The sequence below is a fragment of the Phyllostomus discolor genome, chromosome 1 (assembly GCF_004126475.2).
Source record: "Phyllostomus discolor isolate MPI-MPIP mPhyDis1 chromosome 1, mPhyDis1.pri.v3, whole genome shotgun sequence".
Classification (NCBI taxonomy): Eukaryota; Metazoa; Chordata; class Mammalia; order Chiroptera; family Phyllostomidae; genus Phyllostomus; species Phyllostomus discolor.
In genome coordinates this window covers 143,464,364-143,485,911 of record NC_040903.2, presented here as the reverse complement: position 1 = coordinate 143,485,911, position 21,548 = coordinate 143,464,364, and the positions used below count along the sequence as shown (strand labels likewise).

Below are 21,548 nucleotides of genomic sequence, written 5' to 3'. Positions count from 1 at the left end.
GGACTGTAAGCCCTTTGATGACCAAGGCTGTGTAAGATTCATAGTTTCTTCACATACTAGGCTCTCAAATTACTGGACAAGTAAGCACACACCTTTCTTGGAGCTGGGACTGTAGGGTTCTAGTTTCAATGGAAGCTTCCAAGAAGGGCACAGAACTGGCATTTTCTTCATTTTTTTTCTGTTAGTGAGAAAAGCATGTCAAGTTTTATTTAGTTTTTCCCTAACTTATCTACTTATCTTACATAGCACTTACAATGTGCTATGGTTGTAAGAGTTTAAAAACATTAACTCATAGCTATCATAGGAGCAGAGTATTATTATGGATGGCTATTTTACAAATGAGAAAAATAGATGGAGAGAAGGGCTAGGACTCTTGCCCAGTATCACATAGGTAATAACCAGGGAGTTTGGGTTAGAACCTCAGCAGTCTGGCTCTAGAGTGCACTCTCTTGTATAAGATTAAAACGCTTAATTGTAATGTAGTTAACATCTTTAGAGTATTGAAATGGGGACTCTTAGAGTAGAAATGGAATCTCTAAATTTAAAGCAGCAGGAGAGTGTAACTGTAAGATCCCAAGTGACCAAACTGGAAATAAATAGTGGATATACTATCTTAATATTGTACAATTCATTCCTGTTTGCATTTTAACTCCAGCAATGCTATTGTATTAACCACAGCAATGCTATTTAGCCAGACTAATTTTTAAAGTGACACTGAGTATTACTTTCTTATTTAATATATATGTATATAAATCCATGGACACTTTTTTCATATTTTGCTGTAAAATAATATTCTACTCTGTTCTCCTGGCTGCTCAGACTGACACTGAACCTTTACTCCAAATAAGCCTTTGTTTCTTAACCAGCCACTGCAGTTATTTTCAAACATCTGACTGGGCCTGCTCAGTAATTGGTCAGAGGCATGGAGTGATTCATTTGATCAACATTTACTGAGGGTCTGTTAGTTTTTGAGGACACAAAAGTAAATAAAATTCAGTTCCTGCTCTCAAAGAGCTTATAAATAAATGGGCAGCAGACAGAAATATATTTGGATCCTGAAACTTAAAAAAATGTTTTCACATTAAGCAAATGTTTTAGAAGAAGTCAGGATTGCAAATGAAGGACTAGACTATGTTATTCTCAGAAGAAGGAAGCAACCTTGCTGGTAGCAGCCAAATGATCAGCCCAAGAGCAAAGAAGCAATGAGGGTGGTTGAAAGGACACAGTTATAAAGGAGTGGAATAAGCCGTGCATTCAGAATACTGGGAGAACTGAGTTTGGGCTTACAAGTGGCATGGACTCAGTTTGGACTTGTAAAGGCATGATAACAGCATTGATGACCTGCAATGAAGAGGGACCTCAAAGCAATACAGTGTTGAGACCGTATTCAAGCTTTCAAGTCAGAATTAGATTGAGTCCCGGTTATTCAGTATATGGCTTTAGACAAATTATTTAACCTCTCCAAGCCTCACTTTCCTCATTCATCAAATGAAGATAAAACAAAGTAAGGATTGGTGTGAGGATAAAATAATCACGCAAGTAAAGAAAGCACTTAGCATCTAGTAAGTCTTCAAAATATGTTAGTTGTTACTATTATTGTTACAGAAAGACCTTGCTTGTCCAGTGGGTGGCCATAGGGGCATATGGGAATACCAAGGCTTGGTCTAAAGGTAGAGGGAAATGGAACCAGGAAAGGAGTTGGCCTCATTCTGGCCTTTGGTTGGAGATATCTCCAAATGGAGCTGAAGGAAGTGTGAGCTGCAAGAGTGGGTGGGCCCATCAGGATGCCAGAGAGCGTGGTCAGATGGCTTTACATCCAGTAATCTGCCTGGTATAAATGTACTGCCATGTATAAATAATAGACATACATAAATATGCACATAAATGTAATCTGAAAGGATAAACATCAATCTTGATTGGCAACCTCCAGGAAGGAAGGAGGAATTGTGGGAGGGGCACAGGGAGGGAGGCTGAGGACTTGTATTTCTTTTTCTCTATACCTCTACACTGACTTTTTCATAATGAAAATAACTTCATGTGTTGGGTAAAAAGAATTAAAAAGAAAACCAATCTGATTACAAAAAGGAGAAAATGAAAAGTTACCTGCAGAAATTCTTTGCAATCCAAGCTCTGTCTCCCTGATGCCTAGCTAAAGCTCCAGCCTACGAGACCACTAGGTAAAAGGTCCTGGAAAAAAGAGGAAGTGAAATGTGTGGTGTCCATGTTCTGTCTGTCAGTCCCACAGGGAGAGGCACCTGGCAGGTACGTTGTTCTCACTGGTATGGGAACTGCTTCTCCTTTCCAAGCACCCACTCCAAGGCCAGAAAAGTTCAACAAGTGTGTGGAACATCAGAGACTTCTGCAAATGCTGAATTTGCCCTGAGGTCTGCTGAGGCCCAGGAGGCTTCTCTGGGCAGCATCCAGGGTCAGGACCCAGGCCAGCCCTTGGTGCCCTCTCCGCCTTGCTCCTCTCGGCCGCCAGCAGTCTTCTCTTCCCGAGTTGTGGCCCTTCCCAAGCCTGCGTCCCAGCCCCGCCCCTCTCTGGACGCATCTCTGGGCCCCATCATCACCAGGCGCCGGGCCCTCCCTCCTGCCCCCCCTTCTCCTCCCTCCCTCCTTCCTTCACTCCCTCCCTTCCTCTCTCTCTCCCTCCCTCCCAGCTCCTGCACCAGGAAACGGCCTGGATCCCGGCAGCGCGCCTGACCCGTGAGATCCCTAACCTGGCAGGCGGGAGGGATTGAAGACTGGCTGAGGGTGGGGGTGAGGGAGGAGCTGGGCCTTTGGGCTGCACTAGGGGGTAACCGGGAGTAGAGATGGTGTCGGTAGGAAGCCCTTGGCCCTTGGTTTCCCGGGAGGACAGTCATTAAACATGGATTCGACCACACAGCTGGTAGAGCGTTGGGGGCAGGGGCCCGGTCCTGGGAGCTGCAACCCCAGCCTTTCTCAGCCCGGACCCTGATCCCTGGCCTTCCCTGCTGGCCTAGCTCAGATCTCCTCCTCCCCTTCCCAGGGCTCCACGCTGGCCAAGAGGATGAAAGGCTCCAACTGGGGGCTCCTCGCCACCAGCGCTGGGTCCTAAGAGCTGCCATCCAGGCTGGGTGAGTGTGCCCTTCCTTCTCTGTCCCTGGTAACCCTTTGCTTCCCCCACCTTTCCCTTCAGCCCCTGTCTCTTCCCCCATCTTGTACCTCTGCTAGTGTCTTCGCATCTTATCTCTGGGGAGGTCCTAAGCCCCTTCTCTTGCTAAAAGGTGTGCACTGTGCAGAGGGGTTTTGTAGGGGTGTCATAGAACTGTTGTTGTCTTATTATGGGAAAAACCTAAAGTAGTTTTAAATTTACTTGTTTACATTTAATTCAGTATATTACAAATTTAATGGCCAGCCCCCTCATACCCTCACCAACTTAATTTCCTTGTTCTTGCCTCTCCCTGTCTAGTGGTCTCTGAGCATTCCCTCCCACTTCCCTGTCTCATTGGGTTGGCCAAACCTGAAATGCCCCATTCTGGGTCTCTGACCATATTATATTCATGCCAGTCTTTCATCCTTGACTGTTACAGCCGCCCGGATGGCGACCCCAGCCTCAGCCCCAGACACCCGGGCTCTAGTGGCAGACTTTGTAGGCTATAAGCTGAGGCAGAAGGGTTATGTTTGTGGAGCCGGCCCTGGGGAGGGCCCAGCAGCTGACCCGCTGCACCAAGCCATGCGGGCAGCTGGAGATGAGTTTGAGACCCGCTTCCGTCGCACCTTCTCTGATCTGGCGGCTCAGCTGCATGTGACCCCGGGCTCAGCCCAGCAACGCTTCACCCAGGTCTCTGATGAACTCTTCCAAGGGGGCCCCAACTGGGGCCGCCTTGTGGCCTTCTTTGTCTTTGGAGCTGCTCTGTGTGCTGAGAGTGTCAACAAGGAGATGGAGCCACTTGTGGGACAAGTGCAGGAGTGGATGGTGGCCTACCTGGAGACACGGCTGGCAGACTGGATCCACAGCAGTGGGGGCTGGGTAAGAAGCTTCTCAATTGCTGCTCTGCACATCCCTCTGCAAAGCTGGTCTCCAGGGAAAGGGGGGCTTTGGCTGAGAATGAATGAGGCATGGGGGCTGAGACTACCTATGTGGGTGGAATCAGATGCCTGCACTATGGGCATCACGCTGGACTCTGCACTCCAGGGCTGCCCTTGCAGTCATCACTGGATGGGCTCATGGTCTAAAGCAGAGGTCATAATCCACAGTACCCATGGGAGTGCCAGCAGGGAAGTGGCATCCAGTCGTCAGGAACATTTTACACTTGAGTATGTGGCATGGGGGCAGGAATCAGGGATGGGTGGTGGTCAGGCAAGCCTTAGCAAAGGATGTCAGTTCTGAGCAGCAGTTTTGGCCAAGGAAAGGATGGGATTCACTCAAGGCAGGGAAGGCAGATGAGCCAGGTGCTCATGGTGGGTGAGGGGGGATTGCAGCTAGTAGTGGCCAGAGAGGGGCTAGGTGTGGGTTAGTGCTTGCAATGGATGGTACTGGAACACTTCCTTTCCTCTTTTCTCTGCTCTTTCCTCTCCTGATATCCCTTTCTCCTTCTTTCTCTCCTACTTCCCTTCTCTCCCACAGGCGGAGTTCACAGCTCTATACGGGGACGGGGCCCTGGAGGAGGCTCGGCGCCTGCGGGAGGGGAACTGGGCCTCAGTGAGGACAGTGCTGACAGGGGCCGTGGCACTGGGGGCCCTGGTAACTGTAGGGGCCTTTTTTGCTAGCAAGTGAGAAAGTCCAAGGCCAAGTGGGGATAGGTGTGGCTGGAGGACAGGCGAGCAGGAACAGAACAGAGAAATGCCCTTGAAAGAAGTGGGGTGAATGAATGGGTATGGAGCAGGGATGGGAAGGGTCAGGAATAGTGTGTGAGGGAGCTGAATGTGCCAGGCAGGCAGTTGGAAGAGTGAACTGGAGACCTTGGGGAATGTATTAGGAAAGTCAAGGGGCCAGGAGATGGAGTCATTCCCGGGAGGAGGTGGGAGGGATCATGCTTCTAGGTGTAGGCACAGGAAACTACCTGGAGCTCCATGTGCAGCCCTGAAGAAGGTGGACTGGCATAAGGGGTTGGTGTCTCCATTGGATGAGTGGATTTGGGGGGAAACACAGAAGGCACATGCTTTTGAATGGAAGCTTGGGTTCTCAGGTGATAGGGAGAGGTGGCTGTGACAATGGGCTGCTTGGATGTGCGTGTGCATGTGCACGCATGCTCATGTGCATGCTGGGCTGCTTGTCTAATCTGGTGGCAGTGGGATTCTTTAAAAAGAAAACATTCCCTCTTGCAGTGACAAGAACAAGGGGCAGTTCTCTGCCTTCCTCCCCCCCCTCCCCCCCCCCCTCCTCTTGTCCTGGTGCCTCAAGGCTGAGGGAGAAACACTGTATCCAGATGAGGGCTTTGGGCACTTCTCTGCAGAAAGTCATTAGCAGGGTTTTGGAGAGAAGAGCAGTTCTGTAGCTGGCCTTGTTCCTTCATGGTCCCCCTTCCTTGTGCATCACGCACTTGTTGCTGCCTCCTGGGCTCTGGCAGAAAGGCAGGGCTGTGGAGCCTGCAGTGGGTAGAGGCTTCGGTAGCTGGACTTGCCTTCTGCCTTCTCCCACTGGAGCACACTGGTGCCTAAAGTGTTCCCTATCTCTGGGACCTTCTGTACCCAAACTTACTCTAAATTGGAGCTCTAATTAATTTTTCTTTTGAGTGGGGACATAAATGCTGATCTAGAATACAGTCTGGGTCCTGCACTATGTCTCAGTGAGACTGTTGATGCCTTGAGAGGAACATTCCAGCTCTGAACCCCATGGGTGTGAGGGTGACATGTATTCCATGACTGGCCTGTTCCATGTGGTGGGCTTTGGTGCTGCTTTATCAAGAGCCAGATGTATGGGTTCTAGAATACCTGCCATGATCTGGAAGCGTTTATGTTTTCGTTGAAGCCACGCTATTTGCATGGGTGTTACTTGTCTGTACCTCAGAGTCTGCGAATGTTAACCTTAGAGCTCACAGTCCTCTAGAACAGATTCAGATTATAGCTTTTTCTTTTGAGAAAGAAATGATTTCACTCCAAATGCATGCCCTGAGCCAGACCTCACTGCTGCACTTTCTAAGGTGCTAAAATTGCTGCTCTCCAATGCTGACTTCTTCACACAGTGCTCTAGAACCCTGCCCTTGATCCTGAGCACTGATCAGCTTAGTTAGACCATGGTTGACTCTTCTTGGAGATTTTTCACTTGGTCCCAGAAGGTGGCAACATAGTTGTACTCACTAGAATGTGGGACCTAAATTGGCCTCAGGTGTTTAGCCCAGACTTTTGTGCTTGAGAGAGGGCTGCACTTTTTAATGGTATTTACGGGGGAGGTGGTAGGCTGCATGTGCCACTTGGTCTGTCATGAGTATGCTGATACTAGAAACTCAGAGCTGCTCTGTGGCAGGCAGTTGGGGTGGGGGTGGGGGGGTCTCTGACTTGCTCAGGACAAACTAGGCCAGTGGTTTTCAATCTGCTTGGCAGATCCCCAAAGTTTCCTAGGGGTTGCCTCAGGAGTCCTAGGGGGAGATGAAGGTAAAGGAGGTATGCTGAGCAGGCTGGGCTACTTGCCCTCAAACAGAACAGCTCTTGTTGTAGCTGTCTTATGTATCGGGGTTCAGGGTAAGATTTTATTTGCATTAAGGGGACTGCTGCTGAAAAAAGTTGGAAAACCACTGACTAGACCATCAGCTCCAAATTGGAGCTTGTGCTCTCCCAGGTTTGGGGCAGACTCATCACCTTACCCTCTACCACAGGACGCCTATCTCTGTTAGCTCTTTGGGGGGGCCTTTAGCAAACAGGGCAGCAGGGACCATAGTTACTGAAATGCCCTGCTCTGAGGCCTTCACACCTGGGTGGAAGAAGGGGCTGTTTTCTGAAAGTGTAAGGGGCTTGGTCTGGATTCCCGGAAGCATAGCTTAGATGGGACCACAGTGGGCTGTTCTGAACTATCCTGCCCTTGTTAGCTTGAGGGGCAATGGAAACCCCCGAGACTCTTCTGTCAGGGAAAAGTAGAGACTCTCTTCTAGAGCCATATAGTTCCTTGGGATTAGCTCTTGGCCAGGAAGGCTGAGTATGGCTCCCAGTTTTTAAATCCATTTCATTTCAAAAAAGTAAGTAAGGTAAATAAATCTAATTGCTAGTTTTCAGAGATTTAATAGGTAGAGAGGGTGTTTCCTTCTCTCCAGAGCCCAAAGGGACAAATAGGGACTTGCTTAGGCCAAGGAAGGAGCAGAAGTAGGGCAACTGGGTCCTGCGATTATTAAGCCCACTCCCCACTTACTCTAGGGCATACACTATTTTACTTTTTTAAATCATAAAACGGCGGGAGAACAGATTGGGTTAGTTTAGAAGAAAAGAAAAAGCTCTATAAATATAAATATATATTCCTGTATTTTTATTTAATAATTTATAAATACCAAGTTCATTTGACTTTTATTTTTGTGTAATATGTAATGGTCGTATTAAAAAATAAATAAATAAATAAATAAATAAATAAACAAAGCCCAAAAGTTTAATGAAAAGCACTGAGCAGGGTTTGTGACTTCTACACTGTATAGCCTGGGGTCAGGACATTTCTTGATCCAATCATCTCTTCATGCCCTTGTTAAAGGCAAGAATTAAGAGTAATAGAGGTTTGGAAAGTGTTGAGATAAAAAAAGAAAATCAGAATTGTTCTCCTACCCCCCACCCCCAAACTCAGCCAAATGCCCAAAGCCAAGAACTCCATCTGGGTCAGCCCAAGCCTTAAGAGGGTGTATGTATATGGTACTTTGGGATGGCCACAAAGAACCACCAAAAGAAAACCTACCAAAAATCTTTGTGTGATGATAATCAAGTCCCCAGTTGTGGTGTAACCTCTAATCAGAAGTGTGTTGATCATCAGTGTATCTCCCCACTACAGTCTGCTGCCTACTTCAGACTTAAAATAAGTCTGGCAAAAATGGAGTCCCTGCTTCCTTTCTTGGTCCCCTGAGACATTTGGTTTCAGATATTTTAATGCAAACTGCTAAGTTGGATGTAAATTACAGGAATTATTCAGCCTATCCTTCTGTAGTTCTGTCTAGGACCACATCAAAATGATGTCTGACAGAAATAGTGATCCTAATTTTAAATTACAATCAGGAATTTTCTACTCTTTCTATAATCTAGTGCAATAAAATGGTGTTTGGGTTTATATGTTAAATTGTAGTGAGAAATATATTGCTTAGAGGAATCCAGGGTTGTGTTTCCATTCTCTAAAAAAATATATAGGGCAGGCCATCTTAAAATCCAAGAGTGGCTTGATGAACATGGCACTAGGGGAAAGGGGATTTAGATGCTCTTAATAGTTAATATCAGGCTGTAAGAGCTAATGCATTTATCTCCATTGTACTTTTATTGGTTTAATGATCGATTGACTGATATTTGCCAAAAAGCATTTGCAGCATCTTACTAGAATACTCAAAAGACAAAACATTAGGAAAATGCAGATTTTTAAAAAAATCTAATTTGTCACTTTTTAAAAAAGATTTTATTTATTTTTAGAGAGGGGAAGGGAGGGAGAGAGAGAGAGAGAAACATCAATGTGTGGTTGCCTCTCACGTGGCTCCCACTGGGGACGTGGCCTGCAACCCAGGCATGTGCCCTGACTGGGAATCGAACCTGTGATGCTTTGGCTCGCAGCCTGTGCTCAATCCCCTGAGCTACGCCAGCCAGGGCAGGAGAATACAGATTTTTAAAGTAGAGAAAATTGAAATATTACAATAAAATGAAAGCAAAATAAAAATTAATGCACAGAAAGGAATTCTATAAGCAGTTTTCCCAAATACTAAAGTTTGGCTATGAATTCAGTTCTGACTTCTTGGCAGCTAAAGCAAATGAGAAAACATAATGAAATTCACATACCTCTTAGGATTTATAAAAGCATATCAGTTCCCAAGATGAGCAAAGTTTTGTGGCTCTTCTGAGAAGACACTGAGTGATATAGAGGACACCACCATCTATAATACCTGAGAGGAAATACGTTGAGTTTTGCACCATTGTTTCTTATAGAAACACCAAGTGGGGATTCAGTAGGTCCTAAGCTTGTTCTATCAGTCTTATCACAGTTTAGCTCAAATATGCTGTATGTTGCTACAGTTTAACATAGGGCTAAATTTTAGACTATCTAAATGGACAAATGGATTGTTTATCCTTCAAACAGTTTTCTGTAAATGTTATTTCTCCAAATGACACTTTTGATAAAAGTTAAGTAAAAGTTACATTTTTAGCAAATTGATGGATTGTAGATATTTTGGGTTTTTACTTAAGACCACATCCTTTGAAAACTTTCAAAGCTGCCTTAAATGTGGATACAGGCAAAATATAAATAACGTTTATATGATTGAAGTATTATAATAACATATAAATGATTGAGTTATTTTAAAAATTAACCAAAAGCCTAATGTGATGCAATTCTTCATTCAATCATTTATGCAGCAAACATTTAAGCATCTTCTGTGTGCTAAGCACAGTTGTAGGCACTGAGTTAGAGAAGCGAACAAACAGGCACAGATTTCTACCTTCATGTTACTTACATTCTAGTAAAAGAAATAAACAATAAGTAAATTTCATAGTATTCACTAACATAACATTTCATGTTAGGTGACAAATGCTATGAAGAAAAGTAATGCATTTGCACAGGATTGGAAGATGTACATATGTATAGATTTCAATGTTTTTTGTTTTTTTTTTTTAAAGATTTTATTTATTTATTTTTAGGGAGGGAGGGGACGGGGGGAGAGAGAGAGAGAGAGAGAGACATCAATGTGCGGTTGCTGGGGGTTATGGTCTGCAACCCAGGAATGTACCCTGGCTGGGAATCGAACCTGGGACACTTTGGTTCCCAGCCCACGCTCAATCCACTGAGCTACGCCAGCCAGGGCGATTTCAATGTTTAGTAGAGTGGTCAGGGAAGGCCTCATTTCTTTAAAAAAAATTATTTATTTTTAGAGAGAGGGGAAGGGAGGGAGAAAGAGAGGGAGAGAAACATTAATGTGTTGGAGATACATTGATAGGCTGTGTCTTGTATGCCCCCAACTGGGTACCTGAGCTGCAACCCAGGCATGTGTCCTGACTGGGAATGGAACTCACGACCTTTCAGTTCAAAGGCTGGCACTCAGTCCACTAAGCCATACCAGCCAGGGCAACCCTCATTTCTAAAGTAACTTTTAAGTAAAATCTTGGAAAATGAAGTTGGAAAAATATTTTTATTGATATGGAAAGATGTTTTGATATCTTATTAGATAAAAAATAGATTAGAAAATAATATATACAGTATAATCCCCAAAGTAAATAAATAAATGTGTACATGTGGTTCTATGTATTTTTGTGTTGAAAATTTCAGGAAGGGTACTAAGTATACATCAAAATATTGGTAGTGATTATCTCTGGGTGATGATTTTATAGGTGATTTTGCTTTATTCTTTTTGCTGTTAACTATTTTCTGATTTTTTGATAAGGAACACATATTTCTGGTATAGTACATTAAAACATGTTTTTCAGGTACAAAGCTTTTAAAACATTAACCAAGCAGAATGAAAATTAAGCAGTGCAACAGAGGTTCCTTCTCATTTAAATGGCTACCCCACATCCCTACAATGGCAGACCCTAGGGAGTTAAAGTAGGTAGGGCCAGAATTTGATTAGAAAGAATTGGAGTCTGCTCCAAAATAGAATGAATAAATGGGCTTCAAGGTTCTATATCTATCCACACTGTCCAATATGAATATAATGCAAGCCACATGTGTGGTTTTACATTTTACAGTAACCTCATAAAAAAGCAAAAAAACCCAAACAGATAAAAACATTTTATTTTTATTTTTTAAAGATTTTATTTATTTACTTATAGAGAGGGGAAGGGAAGGAGAAAGAGAGGGAGAGAAACATCAATGTGTGGTTGCCCCTCACATGGCCCAACTGGGGACCTGGCCCGTGCAACTCAGGCATGTGCCCTGACTGGCAATCGAACTGGTGACTCCTTGGTTCACAGGCCGGTGCTCAATCCACTGACCCGTGCAGGGTCACACTAGCCACAGCAAAACTAATTTTAATAACATTTTATTTAACTCAGTATATAAAAACTATTATAATTTTAACCTATAATTAATATTAAACAAGTTATTTTACAGTCTTTTTTTTCATACTAAGTCATTGAAATCTGGTGTATATTTGACACTTCCAGCACATAATTTGGATTACTTGTTTCAAGTGCTCAGTAGCCATACGTGACTACCATATTAAACAGTGCAGTTCTAGATTATAGAGTATTGTAGTCAGTAAAAATTTTAAAGCAGGAGTCAAAAATGGCATGAAACTACCAAGAAGGCAAATATTTATGTTTAGTGGGAAAACTTTTCTTTTCTGGACAAAACTGGAGATGCCCTCATCCATTTAAGATTTTATTTATTTATTTTTAGAGAGGGAAGGGAGGGGCAGGAGAGAGAGAGAGAAAGAGAAACATCAATGTGCGGTTGCTGGGGGTCATGGCCTGCAACCCAGGCATGTACTGTGACTGGGAATCAAACCTGTGACAGTTTGGTTCACAGCCCACGCTCAATCCACTGAGCTACACCAGCCAGGGCCTGATTTAATTCTTTTCTCAACTGCACTGACCATTCACTTCTATTAGCACATTTTTTATTCTAGTGCACATCACTGAGTTTCAGTTTTCCCAAATTTCCACAGCTCTCTGTTGATAGGTTGTAACTGAAGGAAAATTACACTTAGATGGGTGAATTCATATCACTACATACTAATTTTTTTTAAAGTTTGACTTCTTTATTATTTATTTATTTATTTATTTATTTATTTTTGGGGGGGTGGGGAGATAATCAATGTGTGGTTGCTGGGGGCCATGGCCTGCAACCTAGGCATGTGCCCTGACTGGGAATCGAACCTGCGATGGCTGGTTCACAGTCCGCGCTCAATCCACTGAGCTATGCCAGCTAGGGCCACTACATACTAATTTTTAAAAAATTCATTCTCAGAGGAAAACATCTCGTTCATGTTCTCTATACATCAATAACAGGCAAGATATTAAATCAGATTATTACAGAGGATGATTCATTCAGTTAGCACTTATTGAGCACACAGTGGTAGGCAATGGGCAAATATCAGTAAGATGGTGTCCATGCCTTCTAATAGGGTAGTATCTTTACAAGTCACCATTCAAACATCTTTTTAAATGTGTTTGTAAAAAGAATCATGCTTATTAGAGTAAGTTTGGAAGTATTTTTAAAAATTTACATAAAAACGTGGAAAGAACACGTTAGAACATAGAAAATTATAAAGAAGATCAATAATAATCACACTACCCAGAGAGAACCACTACATTTTAGCATATTTCTTTCCTATTTTTATCCATGCTTATATTTTATGATCATACTGTATACATAATGTCATACTCCAATTGTGATTACCATTATATTGCAAGCTTTTTCTTTTTCATTAAAAATTTTGAAGGCATAATCACTATATAAAATTACATCTATGTTTGTACAAATAATTTTCCTGAAAGTGCCCATTTGGACATTCAAGTTGTTACATTTTCTCACTTTGATGAATATTTTTATCCTCAAATATTCCAGTAGTAAATTTTTCCAGTTTTTAGATTATTTCTTTCAAACAGATTATAAGAAATACAATTACTGGGTTAAGAATTTCAACATTTTAAAAGCTTTAAGTACATACTGCCAAAGAAAAGACTCTAGTGGTTCTTGTTCCTTCCCTCTCCCATGTCCAGGTTGTTATTTTTTTTTCCTAAATAAGATATAATTGTTTTAATCATTCTTTCTATACAATTTTACATTCTAGTTTTTGGACTAACAACTTTTTGCATGTTATCACACACTATGTATAAACCTTTTAACAGATGCATAATCTTTGGATGTAATTATAGTTTGCCTAAACATCTGTCTATTGTTGGAGCTCCCCCCCCCCCATTTCAGCATCATACATAATGTAATCTTTGTGTTTTAAAACAGACCTTACAGTAATTTTGATCAATCTGAACTTTGAAAGTTGGCTTTGGCCCTGGCTGGTGTAGCTCAGTGGATTGAGCGCAGGCCTGTGAACCAAAGGGTCACCAGTTTGATTCCCAGTCAGGGCACATGCCTGGGTTGTGGGCCAGGTCCCCAGTGGGGGAGAGGCAACCACACATTGATGTTTCTCTCCTTCTCTTTCTCCCTCCTTACCCCTCTGTCTAAAAATAAGTAAATATTTAAAGAAAAGAATCTTAAAAAAAAAAGAAATTTGCCTTTGAATTTCCTGTTCACTTCTAATTAGTCCCATGTTAGGCAACTAACTTCACTCCTTCCTCAACCCTAAAAAAGGTTATAGTTTTAGAAATACTTCATAGGGTTGTTGTGAGAATGCATGGAGATAATATAGTAAGGAGGCTTAAAGAGTACATGTTAGAAAACCAAGTGCTCAACAAAATTAGGATTCAAGGCATTTTTTTAAAAATCACATTTTCCTTAATTGGTTTGCTTAGATTAAACTACATCCCAATAAAGTATCCAAATCTTGATTATGTTAAATACAGTAAAAAGATTTTACTGCCCTGACTAGTGTGGCTCAGTTCATTGGGCAGCTTTCCTCAAAGTTCAAGGTCGCTGATTTCATTCCAGTCAGGGCACATGCATGGGTTGCAGTTCTGTCCCACGTCGGGGCGGGTAGGAGAAGCAAGCAAATGATGTTTCTCTCCCTCTCTCCTCCTATCTAAAAATATAAATAGAAGCTTTAAAAAATTTTCTTTCAACGAACCCACAACCTTTTAGAGCTTGTCTTCCGTGCTCAACTTAGCTCTCCCAGACCACTGAAGCTGAGGATGTCTGATGAAGCAATTTTCAGTGAAATTTTAAGCAGCTGTGACTCTGCACCAAGTTCTCCTCTTCCTGAAGTAAGAATCTGTGAGAAAAAGTGAGGATGAGAGGGGAAGAATGGTTTACTGAGAAGCTTTTGGATTAGCAAATAGGGATCTCCTATATTCCAAATCCCTCTGCTCCACCCATGAACATCCTGTTGGTGTTGTTTAACCATTTGGTAGGACTCGTGTTAATCTGGCTCAAAGCATAGCATGGTCTGGCTACAAACACTCTCTTGCAGACATAGCACCGCCGTTCGTTCCTTTTTAATAAATACATAGAATCACTATTAAAACAAGGCAAGCCTGCCTTCCAGGAGTAGGTGTCATTGGTATCTTTGAGTCCAGCGGTGTAGTGGGAACCTGACCATAGAAACTCCTCTGGGGTCTGAAGGAGGGCCTGGGGGCTGGGAAAGCACTGAAGGGTGGTACCCAGGTCCCCAATCAATGCCTCCTTCGCTCAGCAAACATTATTGGACACTTAACTATGTCTAGGCACATAGCCCAACAGTGGAGATGCAAGTATAAATAGGACCCAGCCTCTTACCTCCAAGCTCTCACAACCTAGTTAGGAGATGCAGCACAAAAAGATTAAGCGCACAGTGAAGTAGGCCCAAGGGGAAGGGGAAGGGAGGCTAGTAGAACGCTTTTCAAGAGAGGTGATGCTGAAGTTTGCGACGTCTTGTTGAAGAGGGACTGCATGTAAAGAGGCAATGATGGGTACAGGTACACTCGGTAGAACGAGGAGTGCGGAAATAACATTTGCAAAGTAGCCTAGTACTGAGGTCTCTCAGCCACGGTAAGGAGTTTTGAGACTACCTGGACAGCAAATTCAGTCTGGGAGTGGTGTGGACTGAAGGGGCAACGTTGTATGCTGAGAGGCCCATTAAGGGGCTCTAGCAAACAATCCAAGCAAGGCAAGGAACAAGCTGCAACTGGGGCATGCGCAGAGGGCTTGGAAAAAAATATGCCTCTAAAGGAAGAACTGACAGGATTCGTGCCTGGCAGCTCAGGAATTCCTTCCTGCTTTCTGGTTTGGAAGACCTGGTGGATGGTAATACCAATAACTTGAATAGGAAAAGTAAGCTCCTTCCCGGGGAGCTCCATTCGGGGTCCTCCGTTTCCAGCAACATACCATCTACTGGTTCTTTTCTGGTCAAGAGACCAGTTACCAGAAACCGCCGCTACGTTCCGGCTTCTGCCTTCCAACAACTCACCAGTTGGCAACCAGTAGTACCAAGATGGCGGCCACCTTGACATTAGTCATGTGATCTCGATTTTCTCTTGCTATAAGCCGGCAGGCTGTCCGGGGGCAAGGTTCAACTGTCACAAAAACTGGTCTCAGTCCTTCACGAGCCAATCGACCTCTGAGACTGGGCCACAGCAGCAAGGCAATCGGAAGATGGTCTAGTCAGCGACCAATCACAGAGTGCCATACACTTCGCGGGCCCGCCCACAGAGGGGAGAAGTGGGAACGTCGTCACAGCGTGCTGGTATTGTTACCTAAGGACTTGAGAGGAGGTGGGACGTGTGTTGATGGACAGGTCGGCTTCACCTACCGGGATTTAAGAATTTGGCGCAATACCCCCGCCTTAGGGGAGGGGTCTTATTTGATTGCCAAGTAATATTCTCCAATGAAATCCTAGCTCATGGTGACTGGGCAGGCTGCTTGACTAATGAGTCGTCGGCCGTAGCCCGCGCAGCTCTCCAATCGCTGGTCGGCGGGCCCCAGTCTGAGCGGCGATGGCGGCGGCGGCGGCGGCGGCAGCGGCAGCGGGGGCTGCGGGCGGTCGGGGCTCCGGGCCGGGGCGGCGGCGCCATCTTGTGCCCGGGGCCGGTGGGGAGGCCGGGGAGGGGGCCCCGGGGGGCGCAGGGGACTACGGGAACGGCCTGGAGTCTGAGGAACTGGAGCCTGAGGAGCTGCTGCTGGAGCCCGAGCCGGAGCCCGAGCCTGAAGAGGAGCCGCCCCGGCCCCGCGCCCCACCGGGAGCTTCGGGCCCTGGGCCTGGCTCGGGAGTCCCCGGCAGTCAGGAGGAGGAGGAGGAGTCGGGACTGGTCGAGGGTGACCCGGGGGACGGCGCCATTGAAGACCCGGTGAGGGAAGGAGGGCGAACGAGCTGGGCGCCAACCGGCCGGGTCACGGGAGGCCCAGAGCTCAGGCTAGCGGGAGGCAGGCGGGGGGTGCGGGTGGGCGGGGAGTAACGTGGCTGGGGCCGGGCCTGGATTCTCGGGTCCTCGACCGCCTGGAGAGGCCCAGCCGGGTCGATTCGGGCATCATGGGTATCTAATGTTGTTTTACAGAAGGTAGCTTGCATTTTTTTCTCACAATGATCCTCTCGTGGTGTGACGGAAATGGCCGAGCATGGCTGGGGCCGCACGCGGTTCGAGTTGCAGGGGCAGAGCCCTGCGGTAGTTCCTCTTAAGCTCTTCTCCATACCTCCCCCGCTCATTGTAGGAGCTGGAAGCGATCAAAGCTCGAGTCAGGGAAATGGAGGAAGAAGCGGGAAAAGCTAAAGGAGCTACAGAACGAGGGGTAGAGAAGCAGATGAATATGAGTCCACCTCCAGGCAATGGTGAGTAACTGGCGGTTGCACGCGGAGCCAGGGTCGCGGGATTGCAGGGGTCGTGGGAGCACGGGTTATATGGGATTAGGTGCTTGGACCTTGGAGCTGTTTGAGCAATTACTGGTCAGGTGCCGCGGTCATAGTCCATTGTGTAGTCAGTCCTCTGACCTTGGGAGACAGCAGTGGTTTGGTGAGGTAGTCTTGTGCCTCCCTTTGTCCGTGTTACAAAAATATTTCCCTTTGTTCTTAGTCTATATCCTTTAGGAGGTTGCCAGCTGGCATTGACCTTCAAGTCTAATAGTTCCTAAGTTGAAGACCCTTTAGTTAGGAGTCCTGAGAGAAACTGCCCGGCGTCAGAGCGTTCCCCTTTAATGTAGGAATGTCAAGTTGCAGCCTACTTAATTTTGTTTACTTTTCAAATAATTTCAACCGAAGCTATTCAGTAGGGACTTGATTGGGAAGGGATTCCTGTACTGTTTCTTTATTTCTTTTTTAAATGTATTAATTTGTTTCTTACTTTGTCTTAATTAGTGAGTACCTACTGTATGTATGCTAAAACACTCTTCTAGGTAATGGTGATTGTTTCTTATTTTTTTACCCAAGCTGGTCCAGTGATCATGTCTATTGAGGAGAAGATGGAGGCTGATGCCCGTTCCATTTATGTTGGCAATGTATGTACTAGGGCACAGATTGGGGTTGGTGGGAGCTCTTATTTCAAGAATTATTTAATAGGAGTCTTGAATGGTATCTCCAGAATAGGTGGTGCATTTGGGGCATGGAGGGATGGTGTGGGAGGAGGTCAAGTTAATGGCAATCAGCAGGGGCTCTGGGTTTGGAAAGAAAAAAGAGATTAGTTCTTTAGAGAACCAGATTTGATGTGCCTTAGTCTATATGGGTGGCCTAGCCCAAAGGCTAAGCAGGGTATCTGTTGAGATGGGAGTTTGTCCAGTACCTTTAAAATCCATCCCTCCCCCCCCACACACATACATGTAACATGCCCCCACAGGTGGACTATGGTGCAACAGCAGAAGAGCTGAAGCACACTTTCATGGCTGTGTTCAGTTAACCGTGTTACCATACTCTGTGACAAATTTAGTGGCCATTCCCAAAGGGTAAGTATGGAAGTAAGTTGAAGTCATTTTAATCACAGTTTAAAAATAAATTTTCCATATTGAGTACCTAGTTCACTGGCTATTTAAAACAAGTGGTCTTTGTCTTTTAAGATAAGGCATTGACATTGATGATACACAAGGCTAGGCAAAAGTCAGTTTATAGTGTATCAAATGAAAAAACATATATATAATACAAGCATAAACTGTATTTCATGTACTTACAACTGTAAACCTATTTTTGCCCAACCCTGCATATCAGGGTTTTGCACAAAAATGCTTTTGGAGGCCAGACAAACAGATGAAGTCTAGGTATAGGTTTCAGGGATAGGGGCAGCTTCTACTTGGCCGGGCTTGGTTCCACCACGTGGAAATTGTAGGTCCTGTATATCCTGGTTTTCCAAGAGTAGTGGAAATCTTTTAAATTTTTTTTCATTAATTTCTTTTGTACCAAGAATTTAAAATGTTGAACACATTGTACCCAAACAAAGCATGTCTGCAAGTTGGGTTTGACCTATGAGCTACTGTTCGTAATCTCAAATAGCTAAAATGACACTTTTTCCAGGTTTGCATATATAGAGTTCTCAGACAAAGAGTCAGTGAGGACTTCCCTGGCCTAGATGAGTCCCTATTTAGAGGAAGACAAATCAAGGTAAGCTTCATGCTCGTTGCTGTTTTGGTTCTATGTAAATTCTCCAGGTTGACTAAAGCTGTATTGTATATCCCGCACTCACAGGTGATACCAAAACGAACCAACAGACCAGGCATCAGCACAACAGACCGAGGTTTCCCACGAGCCCGATACCGTGCCCGGACCACTAACTACAACAGTTCCCGATCTCGATTCTACAGTGGTTTTAACAGCAGGCCCCGGGGTCGCGTCTACAGGTCAGGATAGATGGGCTGCTCCTCTCCCCCGCCTCCCATGAGCCCTATATGCTTCCTTCTCTCCTGATCTGAGGAATCTCCCTCCCTAACCCTCCCCTTGGTCTCCAGGGACTTGGTCTTCTGCCTGTGCAGGGTGAGGAAGGTAGTTGCAGGCCAGGAGGCGAATCTCGACATCTTTTTCTGGAGCAGGAATTGGTGATAAGGGCTGGATCTCTCACTCTGTTCTGAGAGATGCTTCTTTTTCAGCCTTATTTTCCTTGAGAGTTGCTGGCAGTGAATGTGTTTATACAGGTCTGGAGGAAGAGGGCCTCAGCAGTGGAAGTGCTGCTTGGACATTTTTACTTTTCCTAGAGTTAGGAGGGGGTTGACATTTGAATGTCCCTTGGAAGAATATTAGAGACTAGTGATCATCTTTATGAGCCTTGTGGGAGGATATTGAGATACTTATTCTTTCACTGAGCCAGTCTTTTGCAGGGTTTCTTTTCCTCACTAAGCCTAGTGTGGTGTCCATGTTGTTGTTTTGCCTTATTTCTGTCTCTTTTTTTTTAAATAGGTAAGTTAGGAGTATAGACCTGGGATTTTATAATATTTACCTGTTTGCTCCCAGGAGTTAGGGTCTGTTGATGAGAGCCTAGGGTTTAAGAGATGTGAAGAATTGAAACACTCTATACACAATGAGTCCTTTTTCTTGCCCCTTTGTCTCAGATGCACTTCTCTATTGCACTGTTTGGGGAAGTGTTTTGTTAACCGCCCCCCCCCCCACCCTTCCCGTTTGTGGGCTGTTGTCACTTTTCTGGGATCATGGGGTCAGCTTTTTAGGACACTTGGCAAACTTCTTGCCCCCTTCCTCTTCACAGTAACTGGGGCGAGGGCCCATGGGGAGTGGCTTGTACTGTATACTATCTAGTGATCATGTTAACACATACTCTCCTTCTTTCTTCCAGGGGCCGGGCTTAGAGCGGACTTCATGGTATTGCCCCTTACTAAAAAAAAATGTGTATTAGGAGGAGAGAGAGGAAAAAAAGAGGAAAGAAGGAAAAAAAAAGAATTAAAAAAAAAAAAGAAAAACAGAAGATGACCTTGATGGAAAAAATATTTAAAAAAAAAAAAGATATACTGTGGAAGGGGGGAGAATCCCATAACTAACTGCTGAGGAGGGACCTGCTTTGGGGAGTAGGGGAAGGCCCAGGGAGTGGGGCAGGGGGCTGCTCATTCACTCTGGGGATTCGCCATGGACTCGACTCAACTGCGCAAGCTGCTCCCCCTGTTCCCTGTCCCACTTCACCCCTTTGGGGGCTACTCAAGGGTAGGTGGGCATGGATGGTAGGAGGGTTTTTGTTTTTGTTTTTTTTACCCAGGGCTCTGGAAGGACACCAAACTGTTCTGCTTGTTACCTTCCCTCCATCTTCTCCCTCACTTTCACAGTACCCTCCTGCCTGCTCCTGTCCTGCCAGGTCAACCACCCGCCCCACCCCTCTTTTCTGGCTCCCTGTTCTCCAGATTGCCTGGTGATCTATTTTGTTTCCTTTTGTGTTTCTTTTTCTGTTTTGAGTGTCTTTCTTTGCAGGTTTCTGTAGCCGGAAGATCTCCGTTCCGCTCCCAGCGGCTCCAGTGTAAATTCCCCTATCCCCTGGGGGAATGCACTACCTTGTTTTGGGGGGTTTGGGGGTGTTTTTTGTTTTTCAGTTTTTTTTTCTTTGCCTTTTACCCCCCTTTTATTTGGAGGGAATGGGAGGAAGTGGGCACAGGGAGGTGGGAGGTGGATTTTGTTTATTTTTTTAGCTCATTTCCAGTGGGTGGGAGTTTTTTTAAAAATATGTGTCATGAATAAAGTTGTTTTTTGAAAATAAAAATTGTTTGGCCTTTTGAGTGTAAGGATTATTATCTACCTGTTCTTTCTTAGATCCCAGATGGTGGTTAATTCTCCTTTGTGGAAGTGCTGGTGTTGTGGAAGGGAAGTTCTCACTTATGAATTAAGGAGTAGTAGTTAAATTGCAACTAGCAGCAACAGTATGTGTTTAGTTGAGAAGGATGGGCTTTCCGGATAGCATGTAGCCCTGCTGTGATTAACTTTTGGGAGGTAAATTAAATGAGCCTGGGAAAGTGAAAGAATGGCCAGATTACAGTGATGTAATAACACCTCTGTGTGTTCCTGATAAAACTTACATGCAGATGAATTATCCATACCAGCAGTGCTAGATTCTTAGATTGGGGTCTGGGTAGCCTTTCTTGTTTTTACCTCAAAGTAGGCTCAGGGGAAAAAAGATAGCATTTAAAGCCAACAGACAGTTGCAAAGCTATTTGTAGCCATGCGGTGACCACATAACAGCTAACATTTTGGATCATTCTTTTCACGACTTTAAAACTGGGTTTCATTGTTTTAATATACTTAAATTTAGTAGTTTAGTTACTTGGTCATATTAATAAACTAGTTTCTCCAGTTTATATTCTAACATCACATTGGTCTTAAAATCCATGGGTTCAATAATCACTGTACTCAAGCCTTCATAGATTCTACACTACTTAACAGTTTCAAATCTTTAAACATATGCCATTCACTCGTGTCCCCAGGATATTTTGTTCACTTGCCTCTGACCTAGATTCTCCAATAATCTTTTTAAAATGGCTCTTCTATATCCTTGAATCCTTTACCCACCTCTTAAATGGCTTTGTGTTCTGAGTTCTAAGGTCATTAGTTGACCACCTAACATTTAATCATTTATTGTACTTTCCTCCTATTATGTGACTTGTTAGTCCCTTTGGGGGGGGGGTGTATTGTCTTTCACTAGATTCAACTAAAATATTACCTTGTAATCTGGAGATTTCTGCAAAAGCTGGTTTTAGCAAGAGGCTGGTTAAAGGGGTTATGTTTTGCTAAAATAAACATCCCAAGTGGCTTGGTACTGTTGTTAATGCTGGGAAGGTCTCGTCTACCCACCAGGGGGCCCTAAGTGGCTGGCATCCCTATAAATTTGTTGGATCTTGGAGGATGAATGTCATTCTTTGGACACTTCTTTGTTTTTAGTTTTGTATGTTCAGTCCTCAATATCCTGTCCATTCTCCATTCTTTTTCAACTGC

At 44.5% G+C, this 21,548-nt stretch overlaps 2 protein-coding genes and 2 long non-coding RNA genes across 5 annotated transcripts; 3 read left to right on the top strand and 1 right to left on the bottom strand.

The window, feature by feature from the left end:
• Positions 1 to 2,577: 2,577 nt before the first annotated feature.
• On the top strand, positions 2,578 to 7,136 carry BCL2L2 (BCL2 like 2). 2 transcript variants are annotated; one of them, XM_028507028.2, is made up of 4 exons: positions 2,578 to 2,706; positions 3,011 to 3,098; positions 3,555 to 3,994; positions 4,592 to 7,136. In XM_028507028.2, exons 3-4 carry the CDS (start codon positions 3,563 to 3,565, stop codon positions 4,739 to 4,741), a joined length of 582 nt encoding a protein of 193 aa, XP_028362829.1. In that variant the 5' UTR covers positions 2,578 to 2,706; positions 3,011 to 3,098; positions 3,555 to 3,562; the 3' UTR covers positions 4,742 to 7,136. The 2 variants fall into 2 exon arrangements, with proteins under 2 accessions (XP_028362829.1, XP_035886126.1); XM_036030233.1 differs by lacking the exon at positions 2,578 to 2,706 and adding an exon at positions 2,746 to 2,890.
• Positions 7,137 to 8,729: 1,593 nt separating this feature from the next.
• On the top strand, positions 8,730 to 9,724 carry LOC118501530. The gene is made up of 2 exons (XR_004904151.1): positions 8,730 to 9,378; positions 9,422 to 9,724. It is a non-coding gene; the product is annotated as an uncharacterized LOC118501530 (long non-coding RNA).
• A 3,554-nt stretch (positions 9,725 to 13,278) lies between these two features.
• On the bottom strand, positions 13,279 to 15,209 carry LOC118501532. Its single transcript, XR_004904152.1, has 2 exons — positions 13,816 to 15,209; positions 13,279 to 13,763 (listed from the first exon to the last, which is right to left on the bottom strand). It is a non-coding gene; the product is annotated as an uncharacterized LOC118501532 (long non-coding RNA).
• A 427-nt stretch (positions 15,210 to 15,636) lies between these two features.
• LOC114492615 (polyadenylate-binding protein 2) lies at positions 15,637 to 19,829 on the top strand. Its single transcript, XM_028507026.2, is given in 11 exon segments — positions 15,637 to 16,002; positions 16,364 to 16,481; positions 17,076 to 17,143; positions 17,479 to 17,503; positions 17,506 to 17,526; positions 17,529 to 17,575; positions 17,577 to 17,584; positions 18,147 to 18,193; positions 18,196 to 18,233; positions 18,318 to 18,469; positions 19,414 to 19,829. Coding segments are annotated over 11 exon segments (888 nt in total). The 5' UTR covers positions 15,637 to 15,651; the 3' UTR covers positions 19,427 to 19,829.
• Positions 19,830 to 21,548: the final 1,719 nt, after the last annotated feature.